The following is a 25649-nucleotide window of genomic DNA, read 5'->3' as shown; positions in this document are numbered from 1 at the left end:
TAAATCAGGACTAAATCGGGACTGAACCGGGACTGAACCAGGACTAAACCAGGACTAAACCAGGGCTAAACCAGGACTAAACCAGGACTGAACCAGGACTGAGCCAGGACTAAACCGGGACTGAACCAGGGCTGAACCAGGACTGAGCCAGGACTAAATCAGGACTGAACCAGGACTGAGCCAGGACTAAACCAGGGCTGAACCAGGACTAAACCGGGACTAAACCAGGACTAAACCAGGACATGACCCCACATCACCTGAACCAGAGCAAACAGATAAACCAGGACGTTCTCTGCAGACTCAATAAAACTCTGTAAAACTTCAGTGGCCCAAGTCTATGAACATAAAAGTAGATCTATTTATGCAGAACTACCTCCCTCTGCTGGTCAAGTACAGCAACTACAACAACTGATACAAACTCGTGTAAAAATGTCAAAATAATTTACTCTGTGGAACTTGGTAATTGCACCAATGATTTAGGTGCTGGTTTAGTCCAGGAGTGGTTTAGAACTGGTTCAGTCCTGGTTTGGTCAAAGCTCAGTTTTTGTTGAATTCAGTCCTGATTTAGACTTGGTTCAAACTTAGTTTAGAAAGGGTTGGTTCCTGGTTTTGTCCTGGTTCTGTCCTGGTACTGTTCTGTTTCCGTCCTGGTTCGGTTTTAGCTGAGTCCTGGGTCTGTCATGAATTCAGTCCTTAGTCCTTGTTTAGAACTGGTTTAGTACTCGCTCAGTTTTGCTTTAGTCCTGGTTCTGTCTTGGTTCTGATCTGGTTCTGTCCTAGTTCTATCCTGGTTTTGTCATGGTTCTGTCCTGTGTTTGTCTTAGTTGAATCCTGGGTCTATCATGGATCCTGCCCTTACTCCTGGTTTAGTACTCTCGGTCCTGGTTCAATCCTGGTTCAATCCTGGTTCTGTCCTGGTTCTGTCCTGGTTCTGTCCTGGTTCTGTCCTGGTTCTGTCCTGGGTTGGTCTTAGCTAAGTCCTGGGTCTGTCATGGATCTGGTCCTTAGTCCTCGTTTAGTACTTTCTCAGTCCTGCTTTAGACCTGGTTCAGTCTTGGTTTAGAGAGGGTTTGTTCCTGGCTCTGTCGTGGTTCTGTTCTGGTTGTGTTCTAGTTTTGTTTTGGTTCTAGTTGTGTGTTCTTTTTGTGTTTTGGTTCTCTGGTTCTGTCTTCGGTTTTGGTCTTAGCTGAGCCCTTACTCCTGGTTTAGACCTGGTTTAGCCCTCGATTAGTCCTGTTTCAGCTGTAGTTCAGTTATGATTGGGTTCTGGTTCCGTCCTGGTTCTATCCTGGTTCTGTCTTAGCTGAGTCCCAAGTCTGTCATGAATCCAGTCCTTAATCCTGGTTTAGACCTGATTCAAATAAAACATCTGTTAACGTCCCAGACCTCCCAGTAGTGTCGTCCGCGGCAGAATTCCTGTCGCCCCAAGACGCACACGACTCGGTCAAATCGCTCGGGATTATCTGGCAACATCTGAGGACGCTCTGAAAATCTCACCTGAGCAAAAAAACAAAACAATGTTATTACTTACATCAAAATCCATATAATATCCATATAATATCACTGTACACTGTTTATTATTATTAGATTTTACATAATAAGTCCCATAAAGCTCCACTGCGTAACTTTATAGACAAGAAATATGCTAAAATGAAAGTACGTTTGTTTTGTTTTCATTCTGGTTGTAGTTATTGCGCTGAAAAATACAGAAAACCATGTGTCCTAACTCCACAAACCTGACTCATAACCCTCTGACCAGGCGTCCTACTCCCACGGAGCCGTGCAGATGACGCGCTGCCTCCGGAAAGTTACGCAGTGTTGCTTTAATATACCTGATACTACGTGTTTGTGTAATATTTGGTCGTGTCGTTTAGTTTTACTCACGCTCTTCAAGTCTCCAGACAGAATGAGATGAGGATGAGCCGTGTTCACGTTCAGAGTGATGTCCACTGGAAGGAAGAACAACAAAGTACCACAAAGTCAGAGAAGGATCAAGTACTCCGTTTGTTACTTAAGTAAAAGTACAGATACAGAGGTATAAACATACTCAAGTAAAAGTATTTAAGTACCTGTTTAAAAATGTACTTTAAGAGTAAAAAGTCAAAGTATTTCAAGTGTAAATGTAGAAATATTGAGTCAAAATGAGACATATTTTGGTCACAGTAACAATATGAATCCATTTATTAAACTTTTATTATGAATTTTGAGTTTTTATTTTTGTTTTGCTCAAAGTTGAAGCTTAACTCGAAGGTTTTAGTCAAGATGTTTCCACGAACATGGTAGAAATATCCCCTCAAATCATATGAAAAGTACTTTTTTACTTTTCAGTCCTGTTCAAAAATGTAGTGGAGTAGAAAGTACAGATACTGCTCTCAAATGTAGTGAAGTAAAAGTAAGAAGTATCCGCTGTAAAATGCACTTAAATAGAATATTTAGGGTCTGTACTTTACGTAAGTACAGTACTTTACTACTTTTACTTCGTTACCTTCCAAAATATCGTGAAATGTTTGAGCTAAATGAGCAAAAATTACTTTTATTTACTTTTAAGTTTTATTGCTGTTTTTCTTCCATTTTCTTTCCTATTTCTTTTCAGTAAAGTAAGATTCTCAACCCTTCAAATTTCATGTATATTTATAGCATTTACTTTGTGCGTCTGTTTTACACCCCCAAAATAAAAATAACATAAAATTAGTTAACGTGAAACTGGAAAAAGTTACAGCGTCTCTCAGATAAAACAACACACTTTTGTCTTGTAATATTTTAGTATATATATAGTTTTTTATTTTTTTTATTTTTTTTGCATAGTCATTTTTTTTTTTTTTAAATCAATGAATATTTTAAGTTAAAAAAAACACCATGAACTCCAAAAAAACATAAAAAGTGGGGAAAAAAATACAGCATTTTTCAATTAAAAATAAGGCAGTTCCACACTCATTTTAATTTTTTTTTATTTTTATTTTTTGTGTGTGTGTGTGTGTGGTTTTTGTGAGGGTCTTACCTGCGTACTCCTGCACCCCCCTGTCTCCTGAAAAAATAAAAATACACAGTAAGTAAAAAAAAAGACAGATTTAAAGGTTCTATATGACACAAAACTGACTCCTGTGAGATTTAAGTCATGTTCTAATGCTTTTACCTCCTCAAAAACAGACCTGGAGTTGTGTTTTGTTTCATTCACACATGTTTGAGTAACTCTATTATTATTAGTCTGTAACATCTCCAAAGCTCATAATGCTCTGTTCCACCTTGTGATGTCATCAAGTGGTAGTTTTCAAGTTAACATCTTTTTACTTTTTACCTTTAGTTTAGTAGAGATTGGCAATTCCAGGGCTCAAATATAAATATCCGAATGATTCTATAAATGAAGGTGTGTGGGGTTTAAAAACACAGCGGAGCACTTCCTGTATCACCACATGATGACATCACAAGGTGGAACAGAGTGTTTTGCGTTTGAGAGAAGAACTCAGCATAAATACGTGCACGTGTGAATGAAACAAAACACAACTCCAGGTGTGTTTGTGATGAGGGAACGACATTAGAACATAAATCAGAACATAGTCTAATCTGAGCATCGTTCTGAGCAGATTTGGACTCACTGGGCTGAGTTTGGACCAGACTCGACTCCAGGACTGTGTCGGGAAAACCTAAAATGAAAGACAGAGATTTTGTCGTTATGGTAACCCAGATTAGTGTCAGATTAGCTGCAGGTAATTCAATAAATAAATGAATACAAAACATGAAATAGTCAGTTATTCAGAATATAAATGCATCTTGATTTGAGTAGTTTTGCCTTAAAGGTGCATTACGCAGCTTTTCTGATGGATGAGTTTATATTGAGTGTCAAAAGTTTGGACACGCCCCCTTTTTCACTGTTTTTGTTCATTATGTTCTACTTTTTATATACACAGAACGCATCAAATATATGAAGCACGACGTATAGAATTATGAACATCCATCCAATGTCTTATCCATATCTATCTCTCGACGTAGAGGAGCAGCGGCTCTACTCCGAGCTCATTCCATTCATAGTTTTGGTGTCTTCAGTATAAGCGTCCTGACCTTTCTCTGCGATGGTCCGAAGCTCGTCCTGAAACTTCTGCAGCTGAAGCGACAGGGACCTGTACACCGCCTCCGTCCCCAGGTCAAGGGTCACGCAGGGGCGGGTCCAATCAGAGACCAGGAGAGGGGTAGACAGAGAGGGAAGCGTCTGGGGAGTGGGAAGACGTGTAAGAGTTTGGAGCTATACAGTTTAAAAGTGTGAACAAATACATTAGATTATTGATGTGACACTGAGTTGACAGGTCGAGTGTGAACACAGGGAGAATGTGCAAACTTCCTGTTCATAACCTGGAGGCTAGCGGGTTAGCTACGTCCATTTATATATACAATCTATGCTAGCAGGTTAGCTACGTCCATTTATACACACAGTCTACGCTAGCAGGTTAGCTATGTCCATTTATATAAACTGTCTATGCTAGCAGGTTAGCTGTGTCTATTTATATACACAGTCTAACCCACAGCCTCCTCACTGAGAAGGAGACAGGATAACCACTCTGCCGCTGTAACACAGGGAGAACATGCACACACCTGATCTTTTGTGTAATAATTTAACTGTGTTTTGAGGATAAGGCGCCATTTTCCATCCTTTCACTGGTATCGGTTCATATCGGGTACTGACAGAAGAAGCCACAGTATCGATGTCGGTATCAGAAATGAAAAAGCTGGATTGGTGCATCCCTAGTTAAAATGCATTCACCGTATTTTCCAGAGTATAAGTCGCACCGGAGTATAAGTCGCACCGGAGAATAAGTCACACAGGAGTATAAGTCGCACTGGAGTATAAGTCGGAATGGAGTATAAGTCGTTCCGGAGTATAAGTCGCACAGGAGTATAAGTCGGAATGGAGTATAAGTCGCTCCGGAGTATAAGTCGCACAGGAGTATAAGTCGCACAGGAGTATAAGTCGGAATGGAGTATAAGTCGCTCCGGAGTATAAGTCGCTCCGGAGTATAAGTCGCACAGGAGTATAAGTCGCACAGGAGTATAAGTCGCACAGGAGTATAAGTCGGAATGGAGTATAAGTCGGAATGGAGTATAAGTCGGAATGGAGTATAAGTCGCTCCGGAGTATAAGTCGCTCCGGAGTATAAGTCGCACCGGAGTATAAGTCGCACCGGAGTATAAGTCGCACCAGCCAAAAAATGCATAATAATGAAGAAAAAAACATTGCATCTGAGTATAAGTCGCACCCCCGGCTAAAGTATGAAAAAAGTGCGACTTATAGTCCAGAAAATACAGTAAAAAGTCTCAGGGGACACTTTATGTGTACAATAGAAATAACAGTTTGACCACTAAAATAATGTGCCCTGCGGTACCTTCAGTCCTTCGATGTGGTCCTGGGTCCGGCTTAGGTCCTGGATTTGGCTCTGTCTGGTCCTGAGTTGCTCCAGTTCTAGTTGGATTTGCCGAGTTGACGTTTCGGCCTGAAGTTCTGCGGCGCGACGCTTCATTTCCAAAGTCTCTAAAAGGTCGGACTGAGCACGCTCCACAGATGCCACCAGAGAGGAGAACAGGGTCAAGCTGCCGGCCGTCTGCGCCTGTACGGAGACCTGAGAGGGACACAAGAGGAGCATTTATTTTACAGCAAAGGTGGGTAGTACTCAGCTACATTAAACAAACTGTAATCTTGAACTTTTGTGTTTCTTGCAGCTCCTTTTTGCGTCAGTTTGAAATATTTTGTGAAGTACAGCGGCCCCGCGTTTAGAAATAACCTGCAATAGGTGAAATCAGCGAATATGCCGTCTGTAATGATGTAGGATTACTCAAAACGTGCAACAACAAAACCAAACATGACAGGTTTGTTTTGAATGACAGGGTTAAAAGGTTTAAACGTGACAGGATTTTTAAACTTCACAAAGTAAATAAATAAAATAAACCAGTTTTACGGCTCAGGGGCAGTTTGTATCTTCAGGTTAAACATTCACACGCGTCAGATTTCAGGAACCGACCTCAAAACGTCAAATGTTTGGTATTTTTGTAGCAGCGACACATGAACTCATTCTGCTGTGAAACGTGCGCTGCCTGTTTGACCTTTTCCCTCGTTTCTCGGAGGAGCGCCGCTTTAACTCTGTTTCATTCTGTTTTCATGTTTCACTGACCCTGTATAAGATTTCTCTAAAACATTGTTAAAATACTGTATGTTCCAGAGTATAAGTCGCCCTATTTTCATTGTTTGGGGTGCGACTTATACTCAGATGTGATTTATACGTGAAATATGTTTTTTTCTTCATTATTATGTGTTTTTTGCCTGGTGCGACTTATACTCCAGAAAATACGTTAATTCAATTTTTGATTTCACTGAAAAATCTTGCGTCGTGTTTTCTAGTTTTGTAATTATAGTGAAGCTTATGATTTTATTTCCTGGTTAGACACCGGAAACAGATATGACATACGCAGAGCATAGACTGTATATATAAGTGGACGTAGCTAACCTGCTAGCCACGGTGTTACAAACAGGAAGTGATCATGGGCGCGCTTCCAGCTCCGTTGACTCTGGCTCCATTTCACTTTGCGTTAGAAAACCGTTGCCCCTCTTTTGGTCTACGTAATCTCGGTGTTTTTACGTCGCTATTTTGTCCGTAAATCAAGATATGAACATTAATAACAGACAAATCAGGGCACTCCCGCTAGCGTTAGCAACAGGTTTGATTGACAGCGTTGCTAAGGGTCAGCTCCCCACTAAACTAGCGGTGAAGACAGGAAGAGACCTCACTCCGGATTGGCTCTTTGGTTGCTATGATACTCGCAGTTGGAATTCCAAATATGTAACTCTGCCCCAAATTAGCCGCTATAACTGCTAGCCTCGGTAAGTCAAACGCTGCGGGTGACGTCACACTCACTCAGTCCACTTCTTTACGTTAACATTATGGTTGCTAGGTAACAGTCATGGGATTACGTGTCCAACTAGGAAGTAAAATGACAAACTTCTTCTAAATGTTCGTTGTATTTGAGATAGTAGTAAATGTCTGAAGTATAATGATGTTGGCGATGTTCTCAGAAACAGTTCTAGTTTATTTTGTTTACGCTCGTAGAAAAACAATCATAATTTACCTCGAGTTTGGACATAGATTTTCTGATCTCTGACAGTTTCATGACGCGCTCCTTGATCATATCTTCAACCTCTTTCTCCAAAAAACTCAAGTTCACCTGAAAGGTACAAAAAGTAGAGGTCAAAATGAAATGGGAGTAGTAGCAGCGGGAAATTAGTAGTAGTAGTTATAGTAGTAGAAGTTGTGGTTTTTGTAGTATTACTAGTTGCAGTAGTAGTAATAGTAATAGTAGTTGTAGTAGTAGTAGTAGTAGTAGATGATGTAGTATTACTACTGGTAGTAGTTGCAGTAATAGTAGTTGTTGTTATAGTAGTTGTAATAGTAGTAGTAGTAGTAGATGTAGTAATACCAGTTGTAGTAGTTGTAGTAATAGTAGTTGTTATAGTAGTAGTAATAGCAGTAGTAGTAGTACTAGTAGCAGTAGTAGTAGTAGTAGTAGTAGTAGTAGCAGTAGTAGTAACAGTAGTAGTAGCAGTAGTAGTAGTAGCAGTAGCAGTAGTAGCAGTAGTAGCAGTAGTAGTAGTAGTAGTAGTAGTAGTAGTAGTAACAGTAGTAGTAGTAGTAGTAGTAGTAACAGTAGTAGTAGCAGTAGTAGCAGTAACAGTAGTAGTAGTAGTAGTAGTAGTAGTAGTAGTAGTAGTAGTAGTAGTAGTAGTAGTAGTAGTAGTAGTAGTAGTAGTAGTAGTAGTAGTAGTAGTAGTAGTAGTAGTAGTAGTAGTACCTTGGTCTCCTTCCACTGTGTCTCGATGCTGATGACGTCGTGGTCCGGATGCTCCTGCTCCTCACACTCGGGACAAATGCACATCTGATCAGTCTGACAGTACAACTGCAACAACAACAACATACATATATACATACTTAGATACTCAGATGAAACATTCAAGTAAATGTTTGAGAAAACAGTGGCCTACAGGTAAATACACAGTACTAGACAGAAGTACCATGAGTATTTATGACGAGGCTTCAGACTCACGACAGACACAAACTGAAGTGAAACACGTCGCCCCAGGTCTGTTTCACTGGACCAAGTACTAACTTTTATCTGTTCTATTCCCAATATTTGAAAGGAGAGCAGTACACGTTAGCAGCTACTTGAGGGCGCATTATGTACCTCATTATATATTTAATGTAGTGACATTTACTGCAATAAAAATCTTACATACAAACATAATTAACCTCGTACAGTTAGATGGGTTCTCAAAATATTTCTGAAACAAACTCACAAGAATCCATCTCGAGATATCAGTACTGTAAGGTTCCAAATTAGATCTTACGGCTGGTTGTGCTGTTGTGACATTTCGACCAATCAGATTTGATCAATTCAATTCAATTTATTCATCATGAAGTTATGATCAATTTCCGTGAGAACAGTGTAGAAGTCAATTCGGAGTACTACACATATCAGGTAAAATATATAGGATTTCTGTAGAATCAAAGACCAAAGCACTGAAGTCTGTTCATTTGAGTTGGGAGAATTGTAATTTTACTTGTAAATAAAAGACGTTCGGCTCCAAATGAAGCTAATCGAGGCTAGCGGTTATAGCGGCTAATTTGGAGCAGAGTTTCATATAAGAATTTCATCCACGAGTATCATAGCAACCAAAGAGCCAATCTCGCACCGCTGGTTTGACAGCAGGCAGGCGCTTAGCAACGCTGTCAATCAAACCTGTTGCTAACGCTAGCAGGAGCGACCTCGGGGGAAAGAAGGCGCCTGATTTGTCTGTTATTAATGTTCATATCTTGATTTACAGACACAATAGTGAAATAAAAACACCAGGATCATGTAGAGGGTTAATACGAACATTTAAGACCAAAATGACGAGTGACAGCAGCAGAGACAGAGAGAGGAGACACAGTTTTCTAATACACTGCTTGGCCAAAAAAAAGGTCACACACTCTAATATTTAGTTGTTCCGTCTTTAGCTTTGATTACGTCACACATTCGCTGTGGCATTGTTTCGATTTCGCTTCTGCAACGTCACAAGATTTATTTCCATCCAGTGTTGCATTAATTTTCCACCAAGATGTTGCATTGATGCTGGTCGAGTCTGACGCTGCACAAAGCTTCTCCAGCACAAAGATTCTCAATGGGGTTAAGGTCTGGACTCTGTGGTGGACGATCCATGTGTGAAAATGATGATACTCCTGATCCACTCTTTTACAATTTGAGCTCGATGAATCCTGGCATTGTCATCTTGGAATATGCCCGTGTCATCAGGGAAGAACAAATCCACTGATGGAATAACCTGGTCATTCAGTATATTCAGGTGTCAGCTGACCTCATTCTGCTGAACCTCGACCGGACCAACTGCAGGAGGAGACGACCTATTTGCTGAGTTAAATCCAGGTGGTGACTTCTTTTTGGCCAGGCAGTGTATAAAGTGAATTGGACCCAGAGTCGTTAGAGCTGGAAGTGCGTCTGTGCTCACTTGCTATTTGGAACGTGGCGGCTAGCAGATTAGCTACGCCCATTTATACAAACAGTCTATGGACCAGACTGATCAAAAATACAGACCGATATCATTCTGGATATTTCAGGTTAAACTTATGGTGGAGCTCTAAATTCGCTGGTTCTAAACACCTGCTCTGTCGCTCCATTGTCCCAGAACAAGGCGGAGTACGCGTGCTATCTCTGCTAGCCCCCCGTCCACTGCGGTCTACTCACCATGATGGCGCTGTTGTGCGTGGGACAGAGCGGCAGGTTCTTGACTTCTACGGATCCGCCCGTGGTGGAGCGCCTCTGCCTCGAGGGGCGTCGGGAGGGAGGGTCAGGAGGAGAGCCGCTCAGAGGGGACCAGGCGAGGGGGGAGGAGCCCAGGGGGGAGGGGCCATGCACAGAAGGGGTGGAGCCACGTCGATGGGGAGCGGAGGCACTGGACTCATGGTGGGTCGGCATTAAGCTGTTGGTTTCCGGTAGAGAACTGGCCAGTCTCTCTGAGGAAGAGGTCAAAGGTCAAATGAACATTACAGATTATATTTCACTTAAAGATCTTATATTACACTTGTGAGCTTTAAGTCATGTTATAATGCTGTTCCCTCCTCAAAACTGTTACCATTTAACGTGGAAAATCACATTCTATCGACAGTACAAGAAAGTGTTGGACCATTACACCAGGAAAGTACCACAGTGCAACTTTAAATAAGCCAAATAAAGTTCTTACTCCTGTTGTTGTATGTGTTGTAGCAGTGTGTCTCACCCTGCTTGCGGTGTTGGAAGGACTTGGACAGCTTCTTCTGAATCTGGTTGAGCAGGTTGTTGTGATGTTGGTGAGATTTGCCTCGTTTTGGCGTCGCCTGCTTCACTCCGTCGATCTGTTCTTCTTTCATGGATTTAAAGTGCTCCGTGATCTCTCTTAACGTGCTGTTTATCTGCAGATCTGGTTTCTTATAGTACATCTTCTTGCACAAAGGGCACTGGCAAAACTAAGGAACAGGACAAGAAGTAAATTTACACAGAAAAGATTGGCTCTGCGCAAACAGCAGCCGGCCAGGTCCAGTCAGAGGGACAGTCGGCTCGACCATTTCCTGCATAATGTAATGTCTAAGGGGTTTTTGCCAAGTTGCGCTAAAATCAGTAAATCCTGACATTAAACAGTGGTCAGGGAGCTGCAGGTGGATGTCACTGACAACATGCTAAACACAAATGTGAGGAAAACTTCACCCAAAACTTTAGAAATGCATGTGTTTGTGCGTCAGGGGCTAATACTAACGTTACTTTCAGATCCTAATAAATATTTAAATAACACCACAGAAATAATCTACATCATCATCAGTCTACATAAAATAATATCTTGTCTGACCTTGTCTCCCTCCCAGTACGTGCTGATGCAGGACAGGCAGAAGCTGTGGCCGCACGGCGTGGAGGCGGGGTTTGTGAACAGGTCCAAACAGATGGGGCAGAGGAACTCATCGTCTGTGAGGAACCCACTTTCCACAGACATCCTACAGGAACAGAGAGGTAAATATGAGTCTAAAGTTCATATATTTTAATGTTTTTTAACCGTAACTTAGATTGATGGAATAGTACTGTGGATCTATAAAATAATTGAATATTTATAGCTTATAGACCTGTCGCAAGTTGGATTAGTGTACATTACTGAGAATTTTTATGCTGACAAGTTAGATTATAATAAAGACACTTTCGTATGTATTGAGACCTTTGCCTTTGGACTCAGCTCCTTCTTTACCACAACAGTCCAATACAGTGACCATATCACTGGACCCCCTCCGGCCCCTGACTGTGCCTAGAAATTCTGTCCAAAAATACAATGAACAGAACCGGTGACAAAGAGCAGCCCTGGTGGAGTCCAACCTGCACTGGGAACAGGTCTGACTCACTGCCGGCAATGAACACAGCTCCTGCTCCGGTTATACAGGGACTTTAACAAAGGGCCCCGGACCCCGTACTCCTGGAGCACCCCCCAAAGGACACCATAAGGGACTGGATGGGCAAACTCCTGTGAATGTTTGAGCACCCGATGGAGAGTATAGGGCTGGTCCAGTGTTCCTCAGCGGGACAAAAACCACACTGCTCCCCCTGGTTAAATGAATAATATTGCTGAGCTCTTGGAGTATGATGGACTTGTCATGCCATTAATTTAAAGAGGTCAAGTTAATTTACATAGAACATTTAAAAAAGAACAGACTGTTTCATATTGAAGAAATGTAGATACAAGCCCAGTTAATTATTCATCAATTATAGCCAATGGCATTTTGTATAATACCCAAAACACGAGCTCAACAGGTTTGTTCATATAAATTCACACCTGAGCTAACGCTGCTCAGAAACCTCACCTTAAAGATGTCATATTTCCTGATTGCTGATGTCTTAATGATTCATCGTGATTATTGTGCTTTTACAACTTTCAGAGGCTAGTGCCAAGTTTTGCCACATGGTAACAGTGCACTTCCTGATACTCAGAGGATAAAACACTGTATAATTACACGTATAGATACCACGCAGCAATCTCATTTCTACATTAAATCAGACATAGTCTCCAAAATTGATCTTTTTGGAGCTTTTAACCATGTGATAGTTGTTCCTCCTTCTCATTTACCCTCTAGAAGTTGTATTTGGAGTGATTTGTGCATGTTTAAGCAGTCCAGTGGCGCAGATTTAGAGTCTTGTTTCCCTCAGTCTATCCCAGGGCAGTGTATTTCTGTATGGGGGCTCATCCAACATAGAGTACGGGTCATCCAGCCAGGAACCAAAAGGGTGGAGGTGTTTGTGCATTTTTTAAAGATAGTTTACTTACTCACAGGTTATCTTTTGATGTGTTTTCATCTTTTGAGAATGTTTTCTTTAAACTGGACCTAAAACAATCACCCTCCATACTCAACTTATAAAAACCTCCCCAGCACTGCCTCAGTTTTATTGATGATTTTACTGACAAGCTTTTAGTCATATGCACAGACTTTGATGTCAATGTGGTGGATGTTGCTCTGTCTGATCATTTCTGTGTCTTTTTTGACCTGTCTGTTATTCCCAAACCAGCGACTGGTGCTTACAGTTAAAGGAGACATATAAATGATAAAACAGGCACACTGTTCATGGAAATCATACACTTTGAAAATGCCTCATGTTCTAATGATGATGATTTGTTGAACTCTGTGATAAGTGTTTTGAATGTTCTGGACACCTTTGCCCCGATGAGGGTTAAAATGGTTAAAGATAAGCAGAAAGCATCATGAGGGCCGAGCAGGAATAGCACAAGTCAAAGCTCTAAGTTCATTAAAAGGTTTACAGAGAAAACATGTACAGTTTATGTAGAACAAGGAAGTGGGATTTTTCTGACATTATTGGAAGTTGCAGTAACAACTTTCGTGATCTAGTTGTAACAGTAAACAGATCAACAAACCCTCCAGCTCCACTGCCATTAGAACTAAATTCCATATCTAAGTGCAATGAGTTTGTGGTTTCTTTAATGACAAGGTTCCGGGCATTAAAAATGATATCAATTCCACAACACAAATTACACCCCTGCAGTGACCTAGACACTTAAGAGCTGACGCACTTTGCACGTGTAACTGACAAAACAAAACAAAAGATCATCAACAGTCTGAGTTCATCTACATGCTGCCTCCATGTGTGATCCACTAACTTTGTAAAGTCTGTGCTCAACAGTTTGCTGTCACCAGAACTAGAACCAAAATTAAACCAGAACTAAACACACCTAGAACCAGAACTAAACCAGAACTAAACCAGACCTAGAACCAGTTCACCTTTCACCTACATCAGGTCAGAGTGAGTATGAGTTTATATAAGCTGACGAGACAGTGACACACGTTTAGGTAAGTGGGGCAGACACTGAGGCTGGAAAAAACAACAAAATCCATATTTTACGTGATCATAAATTAAAACAATTCACTTATTCTCAAAGTGGGAATGTAAAATCTTATCAGCTCCAACATCAGAAAAAAATGTCATATTTATAGCTGTTTGAACGTAGTATTTGGTTTTATCTTTCAGTCACATACACAGAACACGTGTAAACAATCTCACATGTTAACACAAAGCTTTTGTCACGTACAGACTCACACAGGGAAAAGTGACTAAAGCGTAAAAGTAATCCCGTAATAACAATCAAACAATCCAGCTCCACTGCCATTAGAACTAATTTCCGCATCTAAGTGCAATGAGTTTGCAGTGTTCTTTAATGACAAGGTTTAGGGAATTAAAAATGCCATCAATTCCACAACACAAATTACACCCTGCACCCACAGACACTTAAGAGCTGACGCACTTTGCACGTGTAACTGACAACACTGGCCAAAAGATCGTCACCAGTCTGAGTTCATCTACATGCTGCCCCCATGTGTGATCCACTAACTTTGTAAAGTCTGTGCTCAACAGTTTGCTCACTACTCGCTCACATAGTTCATCTGTCAATTCAATCTGGAACATTCCCAAGAGCTTTGAAAACTGCAATTATCAAGCCTCTCAATATTGTGGCATCAAGAGCAGTCTTAATGCCACAATATTGAACAATTACTGACCAATCTCAAATCTGCCATTTTTAGGCAAAGTCCTCAAAAAAATTCTTTACCAGCAGCTTATTCACTTTCTCCAAATGAACAACTCCTGTGATGTTTTCCAGTCAGGTTTTAGACCCACCACAAAGTGTCAGCGTCACCTCTAGTCTCTCTCTCTAAAAACTTCAAATCAGGCTAGAAATCTAGAGGTAATAATGGACTCAGACGTGAACTTTAACATCCACATCAAATCAGTAACATCTGCATCTTTTTACAATCGAGGGTGTACAAGTTGTGAACAAGTCTCTCCATGGCCCAGTGTCACGGTCCCCATCTTTAGATGAATTACCGTGTGTTATCTTCTTACTTTGCGCAGGTGGAGCTGGATGATGCACTCCTGGTGCGTGCGTCAAGGGCCCGACGCACTGCACCTTTAAAAGCTCGTGCACGTCAGAAGCTCGTGCTGGCTCACCCTGCTCCCAGCCGGTCACCTGCGTGTCCCCTAATTCCTTTTCGTTACCTTATTTGGCAATTCGTTTGGATTAATAAACACCTTATTTAATTGAATATCTGGTTTTGTGTATTTTCCGTCATGGCTTGGAGCCGGGTTATGACAAATTGGGGGCTCGTCCGTTTGGTTTTGGTGATGTTAGTTTGCAGGTGCAATTCCTTGTTTGAAGGGTTGGCGCGTAAGGTGACCTGGCGTGGGGAGGCGTAGAAACACCCCACTACGTCGCTAACGTCCGGTGGGTTTTCCCTGCGGGAGATTCCGTTGGGTGTCTCTTCCGTGCTGCCAATGGCAGGAAGAGCGTGGTGTTTGTTGGCTGGGAGTGGAAGGTTTGAGCATTTGACCCGCTTTCAGTAAATCAAGGTGAGTAAAGTGGTTGACTTTGGCGCGCCTTAACTCTTTATCCACAGGCCGGTGTCCCGGTTAGGCTCAGTGGCGCTGCTCTTTTGGCTTCGCCTACCTTTTTGTTTTAAGTCGCGGGGAAGCGGTTAGTGTTCACCGCGCGCTGCGTGGTGTTCTCGGGTGCACAAATCGTGGTGTCTCGTGGGGTCGTCTGTTTCAGACAACCTTGCGGACCCACTGATCTCCCCTTGGAGTGCTTAAAATCCCGCCGTAGAACTGTGTGAAGATTAGGGTTTGAGGTTAAACTTAGCGGGGCATCGGGTCTGTTAGGTGCGCGTTTGGCACAGTCAGCACTTCACTTCACATTGATTTCTGATTTGGGTGTGATTGTTGGGGGGGAAAAAATGGTGAATACCTCTGACTTTTTTGACTCTCCATCTGAGGAGTTTTTGGCTCAGTGTACCAAAGAGCAATTATTAGAAATTGGTAGGCACTATGGAATTGAGATTGACATTAAACGATTGAAAGAAAATGTCAAGGCAATATTAATTGCTAATTTGATTGAAAATGGGGTGCTTGAGGACAAACCACGTGGTTCCTCAGTGAATATAGAAGCCTCAGTACCAAGCTTAACGTTTGAACAACAAGTCAGATTGTTGGAGCTGCAGTTTCAAATCGAACGAGTGAAGTTGGAGCAAATTAAAGAGGGTCGACAGAACGAAGCTGAACGTTCTTCCTCTCTGTCTTCTGACAGTTCTGATGGCGCCTTTGATGTCATTGGGAATTTGCGTTTACTGCCAAAATTCTCAGAAAATGATCCTGACTCCTTTTTTCTCATTTTTGAGCGTTTAGCGGAGGCGCGCGGTTGGAGTAGCTCTGCGCGCACTATGCTCCTTCAGTGCGTTTTTGTAGGGCGCGCGCAGGAGGTCTTTTCTGCCCTGTCTGCGGCCGATAGCCAGGACTATGATAAAGTGAAGGCTGCTGTTTTGAAGGCATATGAATTAGTGCCTGAGGCTTATCGACAACGGTTTAGATCGTGCAGAAAGGCCGCTGGACAAAGCTATTTGGAGTTTGTCCGTGACTTAAGAACGCATTTTACGCGCTGGTGCGCAGCGGCAAAAGTCACTAATTTTGAACAGCTGGTAGAGTTGATTGTTTTGGAGCAACTTAAAAATTCCGTACCTGATGCTGTGGCGACATATATTTGTGAACAAAAGGCTGAGACAGCGTCGGTAGCGGCGGCACTGGCGGATGATTATATTTTGATTCACAAAGGACAAGCAGGGCCTGGCAGTATTTGTGTGGATAGTTCTCGGCGCCCTGGCATCATGCGTCATTCTGACAAAAATTCTAATTGGCGTGACGTGAGTAAAGTGTGTAATTATTGCCACGAAAAGGGTCATTGGAAGTCTGATTGTCCTGTCCTGAAGTCAAAAGGTAAAACACTAAAACCTAATGTAAAACCTGCCGCGCTTGCTGCCCCAGTCCATTGGGATCCAGTTGTTTCCGAAAATATTGCAGCTGTGGACGTCCTGTTGTCTTATGCCCCATTTATTCGTGAAGGTTTTCTGTCACTTGTTGGGAGTGCTACGAGGGTCCCGGTTAAGATCCTTCGAGACACTGGAGCGTATGATTCTTATGTCGTCTGTTCTGTGTTGCCTTTTTCACCAGAGACCGCTACAGGTGACTTTATACTTAGTCGTGGTATGGGTTTGACGGTGTTGCCCATTCCACTACACAGGATGAGTTTACAGTGTGAGCTTGTACAGGGAGAGGTTGTTGTGGGCGTGCGGCCAGCATTGCCAATTGACGGGATTCATTTTATTTTGGGCAATGGCTTGGCTGGGGGCCGTGTCTGGTCTAGTGCGCCGTCCAATTCTTGTAAAACAATTTTGCCTGATGATTGTGTGAATGTGTCAGCCTCACCTGTAGTCACGTTGTATCCAACAGCTTTGGAAGATGATCTGTCAGCGCCACTAGAAGTATTTCCCGCTTGCGCCGTGACCCGTGCCATGTGTAAAGCTGAGAAGGATTCTTCTGTTTGTAAAGATGTCATTTTGTCTGTGACTGACTTTCCTTTAAATGTGTCCCACAATGACTTAGTCCAAGAACAGCGTAATGATCCAACTCTAAGAGATGCTTTTGACTTAGTCGTCCCTGAGGCACAGATAGCGAGCATGGCCAATGGCTACTTTGTGCAAAATGATGTGCTCTTTAGAAAGTGGTCACCCCCTGGTGAGTGTGTGTTTGACGCTGTGTTTCAAATCGTGGTTCCCACAAAATTCCGCACTGCTGTACTTGAGGTGGCGCACAATAATGCGGGTCACTTTGGTGTGCGCAAAACTTATTTGAGTCTTCTCAGGCATTTTTTCTGGCCTCGCGTGAAACGAGATGTGTCTGCGTACATTAAAACATGTCATGTGTGCCAGCTGACAGGAAAACCAAATCAGACCATAAAACCAGCACCATTACAACCTATTCCGGCTATAAGTGAACCATTTGAGTATTTATTAATAGACTGCGTGGGTCCGTTGCCAGCTGCTAAGTCTGGGTGTAAATATCTCCTCACGGTGATGTGTCAAAGTACTCGTTACCCGGCTGCGTACCCCTTACGCTCTATTACAACCAAAGCTGTTATTAAAGCGCTGTCACAGTTCATATCAGTGTTTGGAATTCCAAAAATAATTCAAAGTGATCGTGGCTCAAACTTCTCCTCTCATATGTTCGCACAGGTCCTGAAGGCACTGGGCGTAAAGCACAACCAATCTTCCGCCTATCACGCGCAGAGCCAGGGTGCGCTGGAGCGCTTTCACCAGACCTTGAAGTCTCTGCTGCGCGCATACTGTACTGAGCTGAACAGGGACTGGGAAGAGGGACTCCCATGGCTTCTGTTGGCTGCGCGGGAGGCTGTGCAGGAGAGTACAGGTTTCAGCCCAAATGAGCTTGTTTTTAGCCATTCTGTGCGTGGTCCGTTGGCAGCTCTGAAAAGTAATTTTTGTGAGACAGACCCGCCTAAAAGCTTAATTGCTTTTGTGAACGGGTTTCGTCATCGTTTGTTCATGGCTGGCTGCATGGCTAAAGATAAACTGCAGCAGTCACAGAGGAAAATGAAGAACATTTATGATCGTAAGACGGAGCGCCAAGAGTTTAGTCCTGGCGACCAGGTGCTCGCTCTTACACCTGTGGTTAGTTCTCCCTTTCAGGCTAAATTTACTGGACCTTACATCGTAGCAGAAAAAAAATCTGATTTGAATTATTTGATTGCAACACCTGGCAGGAAGAAGTCTACGCAGCTTTGTCACGTGAACTTATTGAAACCTTATTATCAGTGCGCTCCTGATGATAGTGCGCGTTCCGGTTCGGCGCGCCCCGCCCTTGCTGTTGAATCCCTCTCTTTGGGGCTGGAGGACAGTGTGCCAGAGCCGCACGACAGCATGCTGTGTGGTCGTCTTAAAAACTCAGAGTCTTTGAGTAATTTAGATCATTTATTCTCTCATTTGTCGGCGTCACAGTCCAGTGAACTGTCCCGGCTTGTTAAAAAGTACCCTATGTTATTTGGGGATGTGCCTACACGGACTGATTGGGTTGAGCACGACATTGATGTGGGGGATGCTCACCCAATAAAACAACGTTTCTATCGTATGGGTCCTGAAAAGCTAAAACATTTGGACGCGGAAATTGATTACATGCTCAGAAATAATATTGCAGTACCATCGTCTTCGAGTTGGGCCTCTCCGTGTATTTTAGTGCCAAAGTCTGATAATACGCCGCGCTTTTGCACAGATATGCGTAAGGTTAATTCGGTGACTAAACCAGATTCTTTCCCTCTGCCTCGAATGGATGACTGTATTGATCGGGTTGGTTCAGCCAAATATGTCACCAAATTGGATTTGCTGAAAGGCTATTGGCAAGTGCCCCTGTCCAAGCGCGCGCAGGAAATCGCTGCGTTTGTGACACCTTCAGGACTGTACTCCTACACCGTTATGCCATTTGGACTGAGAAACGCTCCAGCGACTTTTCAGCGGCTTATGAATATGGTGGTCGCTGGGTTGGAGGGCTGCTCAGTTTACCTGGATGACTTGGTTATTTACAGTGACACTTGGCACGCACATCTACGACGCATCCAGGCTGTCTTTGAGCGCCTCGCTGACGCGCGTCTGACCATCAACTTGGCTAAGTGCGAGTTCGCTAAAGCAACTGTGACGTACCTGGGTCACGTCGTGGGACAGGGTAAAGTTGCTCCTGTCCATGCTAAAGTTGTCGCTGTAGCCAAGTTTCCACGGCCAACTACTAAAAAGGAGTTGCAGCGTTTTTTAGGTTTGGTAGGGTACTACAGAACTTTTTGTAGAAATTTTTCCACTGTAGTGTTCCCTCTCACGGAGCTTCTTAAAATCAAAGCTAAATTTGTTTGGTCCGCTGAGTGCCAACAGGCTTTTGAGAGTGTTAAATCTTTGTTATGTTCCCACCCCGTGTTGTCTGCTCCATGTTTTGACAGGCCGTTTATGCTCCAGGTGGATGCCAGTCAGGTGGGAGCCGGAGCGGTTCTGCTGCAGGAGGATGACCGGGGTGTGGCAAAGCCTGTCTGTTTTTTTTCTAAAAAGTTTAATCGGCACCAGGGTAACTACTCCGTGATTGAGAAGGAGGCTTTAGCTTTGATATGGGCGTTGCAGTATTTCAGAGTATATTTGAGTGGATCTGCCCCTTTAGTGGTCTATACGGATCACAACCCACTAACGTTTTTGAATTCCATGAGGTGCCCCAATCAAAGGCTGACTCGATGGTCCCTGTTTTTACAGACATATGACCTGGACATTAGGCATATAAAGGGCAGGGACAACGTTATTGCCGACGCCTTGTCTAGAGCACCTTTGGATTAAGTTTTATACTCTGACACTTCTGCTGGTCTAACTTTGTCACTTTTCATCTTCTCTAGGCGCCAGAGTGGGTGAGGATGACTGAAGTCTGTGTGACAGTGCTTGAGTTTGGTTTGGTTGACACTGGGTGTTGGTGTTTTATTATATTATGTAATTTTGGGCACGGTGATTCCTGGGGGGAATCCCCGTCTTTATGAGGGGGGGTGTCACGGTCCCCATCTTTAGATGAATTACCGTGTGTTATCTTCTTACTTTGCGCAGGTGGAGCTGGATGATGCACTCCTGGTGCGTGCGTCAAGGGCCCGACGCACTGCACCTTTAAAAGCTCGTGCACGTCAGAAGCTCGTGCTGGCTCACCCTGCTCCCAGCCGGTCACCTGCGTGTCCCCTAATTCCTTTTCGTTACCTTATTTGGCAATTCGTTTGGATTAATAAACACCTTATTTAATTGAATATCTGGTTTTGTGTATTTTCCGTCATGGCTTGGAGCCGGGTTATGACACCAGCACCAAAGTACCTCTCCTACATGTTTGTGCCACATGAACCACATCACAGTCTGAGGACTTCAGGGACCGGCCTCCTGCTGGTCCCAGAGTCAGGACTAAACCAGGACTAAACCAGGACTAAACATGGACTAAACATGGACTAAACATGGACTAAACATGGACTAAACCTCAGTACTGTTTCTGATACCACAATAATAATTTAAAACACTGTGGTAGTACTGTGTTTTCTATTCCCCTGTGTGTTATATCTGTGTACTCCCTCAGTGTGCAGTAGGTCCATAGTGGTCCATGGGTTTATACTCGTCTATGTGTCTTATACTTGTGAAAGATACAGCTCAACATCATTCTAAAGATACTCAGGAAAGGTTTATTTCTGTCCTGTGAATGGGACTTTTTAGTATTGATTCCTGCTCAAATGGGTATATAGTTTTCAAGCTTCTATAATTTTGACAACCCTAGAGTGGAGGAAGTGAATTATGATCACAGTGCAGCTCTTTGAGACGTGTGAATACATATGTAATTACACATGTTGTTACTGTTATGAAATTAAAACCACGAAGAATGTTCCATAGCATTTATTATCCGGTAGCACCAGAAAATTACGTTCCCATGACGGAAAACAAGTGACTGCAAACTCCAGAGCTAATCAGGAAGCACCCGGCCTCTGGAAAGTTCTGAGAATGAAGCAGAGCAACATTCACTGAACTGGAACTTTTTCTCACACTGACAAAAGCTCTGGGTTGAGTAACAGTTTGAGTCGCCCTGTGTCACTGACGAAATCTGTCACAGACAATTTGATGTTTGAAATACTGTTTTTGATGGAGCTGTAGTACTACTTGAGGTACTTTTGAAAGGAGTTTGTACTTTTGGAGTTTGCACAGAACTAGAACCAGAACTAAACCAGAATTAAACCAGAACTAAACCAGAACTAGAACAGAACTAAACCAGAACTAAACTAGAATTAAACCAGAACTAGAACCAGAACTAAACCAGAACTAGAACAGAACTAAACCAGAACTAGAACAGAACTAGAACAGAACTAAACCAGAACTAGAACAGAACTAAAACAGAAAATCTATGTCAAAGCCAATTTGATGTTTGAAATACTGTTTTTAATGGAGCTGTAGTACTCAGTTACATGTACTTGAGGTACTTTTGAAAGGAGTTTGTACTTTTGGAGTTTGCACAGAACTAGAACAGAACTAAACCAGAACTAGAACAGAACTAAACCAGAACTAAACTAGAATTAAACCAGAACTAAACTAGAATTAAACCAGACCTAAACCAGACCTAAATCAGAACTAAACCAGGACTAGAACCAGTTCACCTTTCACCTACATCAGGTCAGAGTGAGTATGAGTTTATATAAGCTGACGAGACAGTGACACACGTTTAGGTAAGTGGGGCAGACACTGAGGCTGGAAAAAACAACAAAATCCATATTTTACGTGATCATAAATTAAAACAATTCACTTATTCTCAAAGTGGGAATGTAAAATCTTATCAGCTCCAACATCAGAAAAAAATGTCATATTTATAGCTGTTTGAACGTAGTATTTGGTTTTATCTTTCAGTCACATACACAGAACACATGTGTAAACAATCTCACATGTTAACACAAAGCTTTTGTCACGTACAGACTCACACAGGGAAAAGTGACTAAAGCGTAAAAGTAATCCCGTAATAACAATCAAACAATCCAGCTCCACTGCCATTAGAACTAATTTCCGCATCTAAGTGCAATGAGTTTGCATTGTTCTTTAATGACAAGGTTCAGGGAATTAAAAATGCCATCAATTCCACAACACAAATTACACCCTGCACCCACAGACACTTAAGAGCTGACGCACTTTGCACGTGTAACTGACAACACTGGCCAAAAGATCATCACCAGTCTGAGTTCATCTACATGCTGCCACCATGTGTTAAACAATAACTTTGTAAAGTCTGTGCTCAACAGTTTGCTCACTACTCGCTCACATAGTTCATCTGTCACTTCAATCTGGAACATTCCCAAGAGCTTTGAAAACTGCAATTATCAAGCCTCTCAATATCGTGGCATCAAGAGCAGTCTTAATGCCACAATATTGAACAATTACTGACCAATCTCAAATCTGCCATTTTTAGGCAAAGTCCTCAAAAAAATTATTTACCAGCAGCTTATTCACTTTCTCCAAATGAACAACTCCTGTGATGTTTTCCAGTCAGGTTTTAGACCCACCACAAAGTGTCAGCGTCACCTCCAGTCTCTCTCTCTAAAAACTTCAAATCAGGCTAGAAATCTAGAGGTAATAATGGACTCAGACGTGAACTTTAACATCCACATCAAATCAGTAACATCTGCATCTTTTTACAATCGAGGGTGTACAAGTTGTGAACAAGTCTCTCCATGGCCCAGCACCAAAGTACCTCTCCTACATGTTTGTGCCACATGAACCACATCACAGTCTGAGGACTTCAGGGACCGGCCTCCTGCTGGTCCCAGAGTCAGGACTAAACCAGGACTAAACCAGGACTAAACCAGGACTAAACCAGGACTAAACATGGACTAAACCAGGACTAAACATGGACTAAACATGGACTAAACCTCAGTACTGTTTCTGATACCACAATAATAATTTAAAACACTCTGGTAGTACTGTGTTTTCTATTCCCATGTGTCTTATATCTGTGTACTCCCTCAGTGTGCAGTAGGTCCATAGTGGTCCATGGGTTTATACTCGTCTATGTGTCTTATACTTGTGAAACATACAGCTCAACATCATTCTAAAGATACTCAGGAAAGGTTTATTTCTGTCCTGTGAATGGGACTTTTTAGTATTGATTCCTGCTCAAATGGGTATATAGTTTTCGAGCTTCTATAGTTTTGACAACCCTAGAGTGGAGGAAGTGAATTATGATCACAGTGCAGCTCTTTGAGACGTGTGAATACATATGTAATTACACATGTTGTTACTGTTATGAAATTAAAACCATGAAGAATGTTCCATAGCATTTATTATCCGGTAGCACAAGAAAATTACGTTCCCATGACGGAAAACAAGTGACTGCAAACTCCAGAGCTAATCAGGAAGCACCCGGCCTCTGGAAAGTTCTGAGAATGAAGCAGAGCAACATTCACTGAACTGGAACTTTTTCTCACACTGACAAAAGCTCTGGGTTGAGTAACAGTTTGAGTCGCCCTGTGTCACTGACGAAATCTGTCACAGACAATTTGATGTTTGAAATACTGTTTTTGATGGAGCTGTAGTACTACTTGAGGTACTTTTGAAAGGAGTTTGTACTTTTGGAGTTTGCACAGAACTAGAACCAGAACTAAACCAGAACTAAACCAGAACTAGAACAGAACTAAACCAGAACTAAACTAGAATTAAACCAGAACTAGAACCAGAACTAAACCAGAACTAGAACAGAACTAAACCAGAACTAGAACAGAACTAAAACAGAAAATCTATGTCAAAGCCAATTTGATGTTTGAAATACTGTTTTAATGGAGCTGTAGTACTCAGTTACATGTACTTGAGGTACTTTTGAAAGGAGTTTGTACTTTTGGAGTTTGCACAGAACTAGAACAGAACTAAACCAGAACTAGAACAGAACTAAACCAGAACTAAACTAGAATTAAACCAGAACTAAACTAGAATTAAACCAGACCTAAACCAGACCTAAATCAGAACTAAACCAGGACTAGAACCAGTTCACCTTTCACCTACATCAGGTCAGAGTGAGTATGAGTTTATATAAGCTGACGAGACAGTGACACACGTTTAGGTAAGAGGGGCAGACACTGAGGCTGGAAAAAACAACAAAATCCATATTTTACGTGATCATAAATTAAAACTATTCACTTATTCTCAAAGTGGGAATGTAAAATCTTATCAGCTCCAACATCAGGAAACAAAATTAACTGACTGCATAGCTGTTTGAACGTAGTATTTGGTTTTATCTTTCAGTCACATACACAGAACACATGTGTAAACAATCTCACATGTTAACACAAAGCTTTTGTCACGTACAGACTCACACACGGAAAAGTGACTAAAGCGTAAAAGTAATCCGTAAATCAGTAATAATAAAAATATGAAATAAGTCTTAATGCACTTTAAAGTCTTTCAACGTGCTGCTCCCACTGCAGTCATTATTCTAGCCACAGCTGCCCTGAGACAGACTGGCAGAAGTGGGGAGCTTGGTCTGAGCTGGAGTCACACCTCTGACCTGCTCTACCCGCTGAGCCACTTTTAGTCACACTTACTGGACTAGTACTTTTTCAAAATACTTTTTAACTTGTGCTAGCCCTTTGTTCAACTCCTGTATGTACTACTGTGTACTGTGTGTAAAAAAAACACTTTTAAACATGCATAAACATTACACAAAAACACAACATGACAGCAGGCACTTAAAAATAAATAAATAAAATAAAGTAAAATAATGATATTAAAATAATAATAAAATACATAAACAAAATATAGTCAATATATTGATAAAATAAAAACTAATAAATTCATAATAATACAAGTAACACTATTCTATAAAATTAAAAAAATATATATAGTAAAATTAAATAAATAAAAAATGATTGAATAAATAAATAATTGAATGAATAAATAAATAATAATAAGAAATATTAAAGGTGAAATAAGTGGGCAGACTGTACTGTATAAGTGAAATGTGTTGCTCCTCTGCTCGTCTCTGACCACAACAAAACCACTAAAACATGAATGATATAAACTTATTGCACTGGTGAGTTTCAGACGATATCACAGCGTTTTATAGTACAATAATATTCAACACAGCTAAAATAAATACAGTTAAAATGCAGATTTTTGTTGTAAAACGGTGATTTCTTGGGTCTGGTCACTAATAGAATTGACCAGGTTCAACATTTCTGCATTTAAGATATTTCCACAGAAAGTACAATGTAATCAATAGGAAAAACTGTCTCCTGCCGCCGTCTGGGAGTGTGACATCAGCACATTGTAAAATCTGAGAACCTGACCTGTTTTTTGCCAATTCAATCCAAAAATAGTAGCCAAATACGTTATAAACCTACCTGTTCTTTGGGTTTGTTTCTGTTGACCCGCTGAATGCTTCTCTTCGTCGTCTGTATAAACCCATTGACACTTGGAATGCTGTTTTTATTCTTTTCATCAGTGTCCTAAGCCCCGCCCCCTCCGCCTTGTAGCTGCCCAGGTGAATGCAGCCCGACAGGTTCATCGCAGACAGGCCACTAAGGCTTTCCTTTTTCAGCGTAATTGTATTTTTTGGCACGTGTGAGCGTACATTATTTGCTGACGTGTTTTGGAAGTAGGTCGTAGGTTAAGCTTAATTAAAAATGGCGTTTTT

At 41.9% G+C, this 25649-nt stretch overlaps 1 protein-coding gene across 1 annotated transcript in view; it reads right to left on the bottom strand.

Annotated features, from left to right (window-relative positions):
• The window catches only part of LOC117386667 (nuclear factor 7, brain-like), a 28007-nt gene extending 2600 nt beyond the window's left edge, over positions 1-25407 (bottom strand). The window contains exons 1-12 of the mRNA XM_033984075.2: positions 25357-25407; positions 10906-11047; positions 10303-10528; positions 9771-10039; positions 7827-7931; positions 7107-7202; positions 5372-5605; positions 4057-4204; positions 3594-3641; positions 2999-3025; positions 1885-1949; positions 1387-1497 (exon numbers count right to left, since the gene is read on the bottom strand). Of these exons, the coding sequence (XP_033839966.1) occupies positions 1387-1497; positions 1885-1949; positions 2999-3025; positions 3594-3641; positions 4057-4204; positions 5372-5605; positions 7107-7202; positions 7827-7931; positions 9771-10039; positions 10303-10528; positions 10906-11046 (1470 nt within the window). The 5' untranslated portion in view covers position 11047; positions 25357-25407. The remainder of the gene's footprint in view (positions 1-1386; positions 1498-1884; positions 1950-2998; positions 3026-3593; positions 3642-4056; positions 4205-5371; positions 5606-7106; positions 7203-7826; positions 7932-9770; positions 10040-10302; positions 10529-10905; positions 11048-25356) is intronic.
• Positions 25408-25649: the final 242 nt, after the last annotated feature.

Source organism: Periophthalmus magnuspinnatus, chromosome 18 (assembly GCF_009829125.3).
Source record: "Periophthalmus magnuspinnatus isolate fPerMag1 chromosome 18, fPerMag1.2.pri, whole genome shotgun sequence".
NCBI lineage: Eukaryota > Metazoa > Chordata > Actinopteri > Gobiiformes > Gobiidae > Periophthalmus > Periophthalmus magnuspinnatus.
Note: the sequence above shows the minus strand (reverse complement) of the source record. Positions and strands in the feature narration are given on the sequence as shown.